This window comes from Anolis carolinensis, unplaced genomic scaffold (genome assembly GCF_035594765.1).
Source record: "Anolis carolinensis isolate JA03-04 unplaced genomic scaffold, rAnoCar3.1.pri scaffold_14, whole genome shotgun sequence".
Lineage (NCBI taxonomy): Eukaryota > Metazoa > Chordata > Lepidosauria > Squamata > Dactyloidae > Anolis > Anolis carolinensis.
The window spans coordinates 4,663,694-4,673,811 of record NW_026943825.1 but is presented as its reverse complement, the minus strand read 5'-3'; the positions used below and the strand labels follow the sequence as shown (position 1 = coordinate 4,673,811).

The following is a 10,118-nucleotide window of genomic DNA, read 5'->3' as shown; positions in this document are numbered from 1 at the left end:
CATAGAGGACAACACTATCTCCACTTTGGAGGGCGGGATCTAAAAGGAGAATCTAACGCTGTGATTGGTTAAACTCGATGTCTTTCAGGCCTTTCCCGCCTCGCTGCCGCATGGCCTGCCTCCCGAGACAGGGTTTCATTCTGTCAGTCAAGATATCCTGCGCGCTGATTGGACATTTAGGCACAATAGGCGGGAACATAGAAGACAAGACTATCTCCATTTTGGAGGGCGGGATCTAGAAGGAGAATCTAACGCTGTGATTGGTTAAACTCGATGGCTTTCAGGCCTTTCTCTCCTCGCTGCCACATGGCCTGCCTCCTGAAGGACTTCTGCTTTTCTGCCATTAGAAGCACGCAGTCCAGTCCCATAGAGATGAGTGACGTCAATGAAAACTCGAGCTACCATTGGGCGGCAAAATAAAGTAGTGCCGGAGAGGGAAATAAGAAAGCATTTGATTGGCCCACGTTATCTTCCATCCAAGAGGCTGGTGAGAGGCCTTAGGCCTGTGTTGCAAATGAACCCGGAGGTTGCGAGTTCGAATCCTACCTGGGCCATAAAGGATAAATTGGTACTGAATTTGGAATAATCCACGTGCCCTTCCACATATAAACCACATTATATGGCAGCATACATTTATTTATTTATGTATTTATTTACTACATTTATATCCCGCGCTTCTCACCCCGGAGAAGACTCAGAGCGGCTTACAAATCAAATGTACATACAATATATTATTAGCATAGCACAATATAAGCATTAAATTACTATATTGTACTATATCATATGGTAATGTTAGTAATATTACATTTAATATATAAAATTGTTATATTATTAATAGTATAATATTGTATTACATTATAATATCAATATTATAAGTATATACAATATATTATATATTTATAAATAATTGTGTATATATATATATATATATATATATATATATATATAGACTACATTTATATCCCGCTCTTCTCACCCCGGAGAAGACTCAGAGCGGCTTACAAATCAAATGTACATACAATATATTATTAGCATCGCACAATATAAGCATTAAATTACTATATCGTACTATATCATTATATGGTAATATTATTAGTAATATTACATTTAATATATAATATAATTAATATTATATTATTAATGTAATTATTGTATTACATTATATTATTATCAATGTTATAAGTATATACAAAATATATTATATATTTATAAATTATAATTGTATAAATTCAGCCCCAGCTGCTTTAAAAATATAATATTTTCACTTTCCTCTTCCATTTCCACCCCAATTTATTTCAATGGATGCAAACTGGTGCTAGCTGATGTCAATCGTATGTTATCAATACCGTACAGCCAATAATAATAATAATAAACTTTATTTATATTTATTTATTTATTTATTTCCATTATTTCTATCCCGCTCTTCTCACCCGAAGGGACTCAGGGCAGCTTACAAAACTGGCAGAATTCAATGCCAGTACACAACAATACAAAAGAATTATAATATAATTATATCCCGCCACCATCTCCCAAAACAAAACACAGCCAAGAGGCGCTTATGTGGAAAGGAGAAACAAAAAGGCCCTCATTGCTTCTTGGATAATCACCTCTTTTTTATTGCATGGAATAGGTTTTAAAAGAGCTTAGAGTTCAATATGATGAGCCTCGTAAACATTATATGGTGCTTATTAAAAGAAAGAAAGAGAGCCAGAGTGGCCAACCGCAGCAAGATAAAGGATAATGCTCATAAAAAGGTAACGATAATGAAGATGAACACAGCAACGGCCAGGGCTTGTGGGATCTCATTTGTGTGTTTTAGTAGAAGCTTTAGATCTGCCAAAGATATACACCGAGGCTGGATCTACACAGCTATACAATGCAGTTTGAACCCCCAGAGTCGGACATGACTAGACTTAATGTCAGGGGAAACCTTTACCTTTACCTAATAGATCAAGCTCTTCTTGTACGTTATATTGTTTTTAGTATTGTTCACTCCCTTGAATATCTTTTAGCAGAGAAAGCACAGCCTATAAATAATAGTAATAATATTGTGTTATAATATAAATAAATATAATAATAATAATAATACAGTAGAGTCTCACTTATCCAACATTTGCTTATCCAACGTTCTGGATTATCCAACAGTCAGCCTTTTGGTAGTCAATGTTTTTGTAGTCAATGTTTTCAATACGTTGTGATATTTTGGTACTAAATTCGTAAATACAGCACCACGTAGCATTACTACGTAGTATTACTGTGTATTGAACTACTTTTTTCTGTCAAATGTGTTGTTAAACATGATGTTTTGGTGCTTAATTTGTAAAATCATAACCTATTTTGATGTTTAATAGGCATTTTCTTAATCTCTCCTTATTATCCAACATATTTGCTTATCCAACATTCTGCTGGCCTGTTTATGTTAGATAAGTGAGACTCTACTGTATTGTTTTTAGTATTGTACACTCCCTTGAATATCTTTTAGCAGAGAAATCACAGCCTATAAATAATAGTAATAATATTATAATATAAATATAATAATACTAATACTAACCCCTAAAAATGCATGGCCTGCTCTTTCTTTTCCCCTCCTGTCTTGTTTTGAAACCTTTCCAAAGAGGGATTTTTTTAAAAAAAATTCTAATATTTATATCTCGCCCTTCTCACCCGAAGGGACTCAGGGCGGCAACAATTCAATGCCAAAACATAATTAAACATGACAGTAAATAAAATCCATTGCAAACAATTAATACAGTAAAAAAAAAAACCATATGGTTAAAATCCGGCATCCAATATTTACTTATTTATTTATTTATTATTTAATACATTTATATCCCGCCCTTCTCACCCCGAAGAGGACACAGAGCGGTTTACAAATTAAATTTATATACAATATTATATTATTAGCATAGGACAACACTACCAATAAATTATCATATTGTACTATATCTATATATTGTAATATTATTAATAATATTACATGTAATATATAATATATAATTAATATTATATTGTATTACAAAATAATATTAATATTATATGCATATACAATATATTATATATTATTGTAAATTATATTTTGTATATGTATATTTTGTATATGTATATATGTATATGCATGTGTGCATACATACACATACACACACACATATATATACGTATATACACATACATACATATACACACATATACATTTACATATACAGTAGAGTCTCACTTATCCAAGCCTTGCTTATCCAAGCCTCTGGATAATCCAAGCCATTTTTGTAGTCAATGTTTTCAATATATCGTGATATTTTGGTGCTAAATTTGTAAATACAGTAATTACAACATAACATTACTATTGAATTACTTTTTCTGTCAAATTTGTTGTATAACATGAAGTTTTGGTGCTTAACTTGTAAAATCATAACCTAATTTGATGTTTAATAGGCTTTTCCTTAATCCCTCCTTATTATCCAAGATATTCGCTTATCCAAGCTTCTGCCAGCCCGTTTAGCTTGGATAAGTGAGACTGTACTGTATACGTATATACACATACATACATATACACACATATACATTTACATATAATAATATAATAATAGTAATGATTTTATATTTTAATATAAATAAATATAATAATGATAATACTAAGCCCTGAAAATGCATGGCCTGCTCTTTCTTTTCCACTCCCTTCTTGTTTTGAAACCTTTCCAAAGGGGAAAAGGGCATTAACTTCCCAGCAGGAAAAGGAAAAAAACCAGCGCCACCTTAAGTTCCACCTTAAATGAAAGCCTCGCCCTCCCAACCCGTCGGAGATTTTTGCGCATGCGCAGAGCGGTGTTGGCCTTTGCAGGAGAGTTGAAGGGCCTGGCGTGCGCGTGCGCACAAGGGGACGCCAGGGCCAGGTACCGCCAAAAAAGATAAAAACGGAAAGATTATTCTTTTTCTACCTCAGAATAAGGTATCAACCAGCACGCCCATGCTTACTATAGTCTCCCTAACTTAAAATAAAATCGCTTTTAATGTGGGAGTTTAAGGGCGCTCTACTTTTTGCGTACCTCTTTGGTCCCACCAACGGCCACTTCCGGCCTGGAAAGGGGGAAATGGGCCAGGAGGGCGCATGCGCAGTGCGTGGCGGCCCCTGCTGTTTCTCGGGCTCTTCTTCCGGCCTTCCCTTCGGAGCCTCTGAGGAGATTCAGGCGACGGGAGAAGCTTTACCTATTCGGGCCCAGGCGAATGGCTTTTGAACCCGGAGGTGGACGAGATTAGGCCTGGGTGTTTTGTTTTTTTTTCCATTGGGGTTTCTGTCAGGGGTCTGCTTGGGACCCTCAGCTTTCTCTCACTATGGATTAACTTTACCCCAGGCTTCAAGGGGCCTAGCTTTCCAAGGGGTTGTATTTTGGGGGGTTCCTCTTTCCTGGCTGTTTGACCCTCCCAGCCCTGTCTCTTGCAGCCACAATGTCTTGAAGAGTGGGCAAGGAAGGTCCCATAGTGGCCACTTAGAGGCCAAACAGTCGCCTTTCTGCCTCAATGGGGACCAAGGCCTTTTAGGTCAGGGCCTCCCCTATTTATTCCCATTCCTTTGTCAAAGAAGGGGAGCAGCCACCTCCGAAATGGGGCCGAGGAGCAGGTTCTAGCCTCCCGGACCCATGGGCCCGAAGCTGCCTTGATGAAGACATTTGTGAGGGCCAGCTGTGCAGTGCTGTTCCTTCAGGAGGAAGAAGAAGAAGAGGAGGAGGAAGAGGCGGCCTGGTCAAGGAGGTCATGGGGTCGCAGGTGCTGCAGATCCTGCGCCAAGGCGTCTGGGCCTCGCTGACCGGCGGCTGGTTCTTCGACCCGCACCAGAGCACCTTCTCCAACTGCTTCCACCTCTACACCTGGATCTTCTTGCTCATCTTCCCTTTTCTGCTCTACATGGTGAGTCTGCGCCGAGACGTCTGTATGTGTCCAGCCATTGCACTGTTAAAATCAGGGGTCCTCAAACTTTTTAAGTGGAGGGCCGGTTCATGGCCCCTCAGATTGTTGAGGGGCCAAATTATCATTAAAACTATACAAACAAATTCCTATGCACACTGCACATGTCTTATTTGTAGTGCAAAAAAAAAAAAACAACCCCAAGAACAATTATGTATTTGTTTGTTTGTTTGTTTACTACATTTATACCCCACCCTCTCTCACCCCGAAGGGGACTCAGAGCAGCTTACTATGTACATACAATATATTATATTATTAGCGTATCACAATATTAGCATTATATATTACTATATTGTACTGTGTCACTATTATTAGTATTACATTTGATATATTATTTATTTATTTATTTATTTATTTACATCATTTATATTCCGCTCTTCTCACCCCGAAGGGGACTCAGGGCGGATCACATTACACATATTAGGCAAACATTCAATGCCTTTTTAACACAGGACAAAGACGAACAACATAGCTCCGAGCGGGCCTCGAACTTATGACCTCCTGGTCAGTGACTCATTGCTCTCCCGTCTGCGCCACAGCCCCGGGCTAATATATAATTAATATTATTATATTATACAATATTATTATATTGTATTATTATTATTAGCCGTCCTGAGTCCCCTATTGGGTGAGAAGGGTGGGGTAGAAATACTGTAATAAATAAATAAATATTATATTGTATTACATTATAATATTATTATCAATATTATATGTATACACAATATATTATATTATTAGGATTGCACAGTATTAGTAAATTAAAGAACAATGCAATATTTCAAAATAAAAACAATTTTGACCAACATACTGTGTAAACCTATCAGGATTTCAATGGGAAGTGTGGGCCTGCTTCTGGCCAAAGAGATAGTCAAGTTAAGTAGGATTGTTGTTGTTGTGCCATCAAGTCATTTCGGACTTTGGGCAAGCCTAAGTCTAAAACTGAAGGCGGGGGCCAGGTCAGTGACCTTGGAGGGCCGCATCCGGCCCCCGGGCCTTAGTTTGGGGACCCCTGGTTAAAATCATAGAATCATAGAGTTGGAAGAGACTTCATGGGCCATGCAGTCCAACTCCACATGGAATGGGATTTGCCATCCCTGTTGGTATTCCCATTTCTTTGTTCCCTTTCAAAACACACAAAATTGCTCACAGGGTTGTTGTATGTTTTCCAGGCTGTATGGCCATGTTCCAGAAGTATTCTCTCCTGACGTTTTGTCCTCTGAGGATGCCTGCCATAGATGTGGGTGAAACGTCAGGAGAGAATACTTATGGAACATGGCCATACAGCCCGGAAAACATACAACAACCCTGTGATCCCAACCATGAAAGCCTTTGACAACAAAATTGCTCACATTTGTAATTGTAAGCCTTCCACATGAAGGAACGTTTGAAAGAGCTTGGAATGTCACCTTGCATCAATCAACCCCCTGCAAGAAGTAGGAAAATCTCATTCAAAGCACCCCGGGGGAGAGAGTTCCACTGCTCTCACAGTGAGGAAGTTCTTCCTAATTTTCAGGTGGAATCTCCTTTCCTATAGTTTTAAGCCATTTTTCTGTGTCCTAGTCTGCAGGGCAGCAGAAAACAAGCCTGCTCCCTCCTCCCTATGACTTCCCCTCACATATTTGTACATGGCTATCATGTCTCCTCTCAGCCTTCTCTTCTGCAGGTTAAACATGCCCAGCTCTTTAAGCTGCTCCTCATAGAGCTTGTTCTCCAGACCCTTAATTGTTTTAGTTGCCCTCCTCTAGACACCTTCCAGCTTGTCAATATCTCCTTTCAATTGCGGTGCCCAGAATTGGACACAGTATTCCAGGTGTTGTCTGACCAAGGCAGAATAGAGGGGAGCATGACTTCCCTGGATCTAGACACCATACTCCTATTGATGCAGGCCAAAATCCCATTGGCTTTTTTAGCAGCCGCATCATATTGTTGGCTCATGTTTAACTTGTTGTCCACGAGGACTCCAAGGTCTTTTTCGCATACACTGCTGTCAAGCCAGGCGTCCCCCATTCTGTATCTTTGCATTCCATTTTTTCTGCCGAAGTGAAGTATCTTGCATTTGTCCCTGTTGAGGTTCATTTTGTTAGTTTCGACCTATCTCTTAGTCTGTCAAGATCGTTTTGAATTCTGCTCCTGTCTTCTGGAGTGTTGGCTATCCCTCCCAGTTTGGTGTCGTCTGCAAACCTGATGATCGTGCCTTCTAACCCTTCGTCTAAGTTGTTAATAAAGATGTTAGACAGAACCGGGCCCAGAACCCTGCGGCATTCCACCTCGTGGGCCATGCAGTCCAACCCCAATCTGCCACATGGAATGGGATTTGCCATCCCTGTTGGTATTCCCATTTCTTTGTTCCCTTTCAAAACACACAAAATTGCTCACATTTGTAATTGTAAGCTTTCCACATGAAGGAATGTTTGAAAGAGCTTGAAATGTCACCTTGCATCAATCAATCCCATTGCTATTCACTGTTTGCCTTTCTAGTCTGTGCCATTTTCTTTAAATTGACTTGCCCTGGTGAAATAAGAAATTGGACACAGGATACAGTTAAATGCAGGTTAAATTTCAAGGCAGGTGGGTGAGTAGCTCAGAAGGCCTCATGTTTCAGTCTGGACTGTTAGCTGTCAAACCAGAAGCCAGAGTTTCCTTTTTGATTATTTCAGGGAGTAGAAATAATAATAATAATAATAATAATAATAATAATAATAATAATAATTAGCATGGATAATAATATAATATACTGTATTTTTTCAGGTCAAAGAGAATACCCATATAAGGTATTTTGGCATAAGAATTATATTGACAGATGTTGTATTGAAAACAACTTGGCTGTCATTTGTCAATCAATCCTGCCAGTGAGCCTGGAATCTATTTCCTTGCATTTATTATTCTTCACGGCAGGTGATGCCTCCCAGCATTTTTGTGGCTGGCGTGTATTGTGCCGTGGTGGCCACCTTCTTCACCACGGTCAAGACCATCAACTACCGCCTGCACACCATGTTCGACCAGGGAGAGATTGTGGAGAAGAACTCGGCCCTGGCAGAGGCAGCCAAGACCGAGGATGGGGCTACAGCGGATGATGGCAACTTGGCCAGGTGTGTAGCATTGTGAAATCATAGAACTGGGAGGACCCCAAGGGCCATCCAGACCAAAACCCATTCTTCCAGGTAGGAAGACACCATCAAAGCCCTCCCAACAGAGAGCCGACTAGACTTTCATAAAAAAAATCTCCAGGGAAGGAAACTCCAAGGCTGAATAATCCACTGCCAAACAAGCTTTGCCGTTAGTTAGTTCTTGCTAATGTATGGATGGAATCTCTTCTGCAGTTTGAATCAACTGAGTCAGATCTCTAGAGCTGTAGAAACCAATCTGACATCCAGGTTGCTGTGAGAGTTTTGGCCTGTATGGCCATGTTCTAGTAGCATTCTTTAGTGGCGTTTCACATGGATCTGTGGCAAACATCCTCAGAGGCTTGTTCAGAGGTCTGTTGGTAGTGAGGCAAGTGGAGTGTATATGTATTTATCTGTGAAATGTCCAGAGTGGGAGAAAGAACTCTGCTCTGTTTGGAGGCAAGTCTAAATGTTTCAGTTGGTCACCTTGAGTAGCATTGAAAAGCCTTGCAGCTTCAAGGCCTGGCTGCTTACTGCCTGGGGGCATTCTTTGTTGGGAAGTGTTAGCTGGCCATGATTGTTTCCTGTCTGGAATTCCCCTGTTTTTAAGCAAGTGCAAATGTTGGAGTTAGCAAGCTTGATTAGCACTGGGTTTCTGTGAGTTTTCTGGGCTGTATGGCCATGTTCCAGAAGCACATTCCACTTTCCTCATTTCTAACAGACCTCTGAACAAACCTTTGAGGATGCTTGCCACAGATGCAGGCAAAATGTCAGGAAAGAATGCTACTGGACCATGGTCATACACCCCGAAAAACTCAAAGCATCCCAGTAATTCCGACCATGAAGCCTTCGACAACAAAACCTGACATCCTTTCCAATATTTAAACATGCCTGAGAAGGAACAATACCGTATCACTTCTCAGCCCTATGGAACTGAGGTATCTCATTGTCATTTTTTGCTATACATGTTGGGCTTGGTTTATGTTTGCATTTGTCTTCTTTCTCCTTACAGAGACCCAGGTGGGGTGGAGATGACAGTTTTCCGCAAAGTCAGTTCCACGCCTCCGGTGCGTTGCAGCTCCCAGCATTCTGTGTTTGGCTTCAATCAGGTCATGGTAAGAAGGAGGGAACTTGGTTGGGCCTCTTTCTCCAGGTTGAAGATTAGCAATGGAAAACAAGGGTCCCATCACCCCTTAATATTAAAAATAATGCCGTTAAATCCATAAAAACATTTTTAAAAACACATCCTAGACCTGAGCTTGGAAATAATTATCCTTTGGAGCCACAACTCCCACAATCCCCTCTAAGATACTGAGATTTTGAGAGAGTTGTAGTCCAAAAGAATATTTCTAAACTTATTATTTCAATGGTTCTTTTGGGCTTGAAATGAGAAGCTTCCTTATCTGGTGATTCTGACTTTTGTTGACCCAAAAGGACAAAGCTTCCATAGGGACTGGTTAGCTTTAGTTCATACTTACATAGAATCCCAGCTTGTGATCCTTTTGTGAAAGAGTAATTCAAACCTGTTTCTTCCCTAGGATCTTCTACCGCACTTGGAGGATGGTGGTCCAGCAAGAGGTAAGTACAAATTGAGACACAGTCCACCTTTCCAGATTTTCAGAAAACAGCTTGTGCGGAGTGCAGTGCAATAAATACTCCTTTCTATAGTGAACAGTCTTGATATTCTAAATCTGTGTGTGCTTCCCTCCTTTTCTTCTTTCTGGCTAATCCCTTCCTAAAATTTGGTGGGAAGCAATGACTCTAGGGGGTTTACTTTGCTCAGGTTTACACTCTTTTTCCCATAGACATCAAAGAGCTAGTGCGTGAGCAAGGAAGCAACAACGTTATCGTCACTGCAGCCGATCGGGAGATGCTTCAGCGCTGTTCGCCTGAGAACTGTGGTAGGCCCTTGTTGTTTCTTCTGCTTACAAATACGATAGGAAAACAAGTAGAATTATGAATTTTGCTTCTATAACTTTGCTTCTTATTCCACTCCGCTTCCTTTTTAAAAAATCATTATTATTGCAGGATTTGTAAGCAACTTTGTTACATTTACGA

At 40.0% G+C, this 10,118-nt stretch overlaps 1 protein-coding gene across 3 annotated transcripts in view; it reads left to right on the top strand.

Annotated features, from left to right (window-relative positions):
- Positions 1 to 3,849: 3,849 nt before the first annotated feature.
- pcnx3 (pecanex 3) overlaps positions 3,850 to 10,118 on the top strand; it is a 48,615-nt gene continuing 42,346 nt past the window's right edge. For 2 of the 3 annotated variants that reach the window (XM_062965365.1, XM_062965364.1), the window contains exons 1-5: positions 3,851 to 4,899; positions 7,852 to 8,045; positions 9,073 to 9,175; positions 9,599 to 9,638; positions 9,866 to 9,961. In XM_062965365.1, the coding sequence (XP_062821435.1) occupies positions 4,747 to 4,899; positions 7,852 to 8,045; positions 9,073 to 9,175; positions 9,599 to 9,638; positions 9,866 to 9,961 (586 nt within the window). In that variant the 5' untranslated portion in view covers positions 3,851 to 4,746. Of the gene's footprint in view, positions 4,900 to 7,851; positions 8,046 to 9,072; positions 9,176 to 9,598; positions 9,639 to 9,865; positions 9,962 to 10,118 lie in introns of all 3 variants that reach the window. The other variant, XM_062965366.1, reaches the window with a different exon arrangement.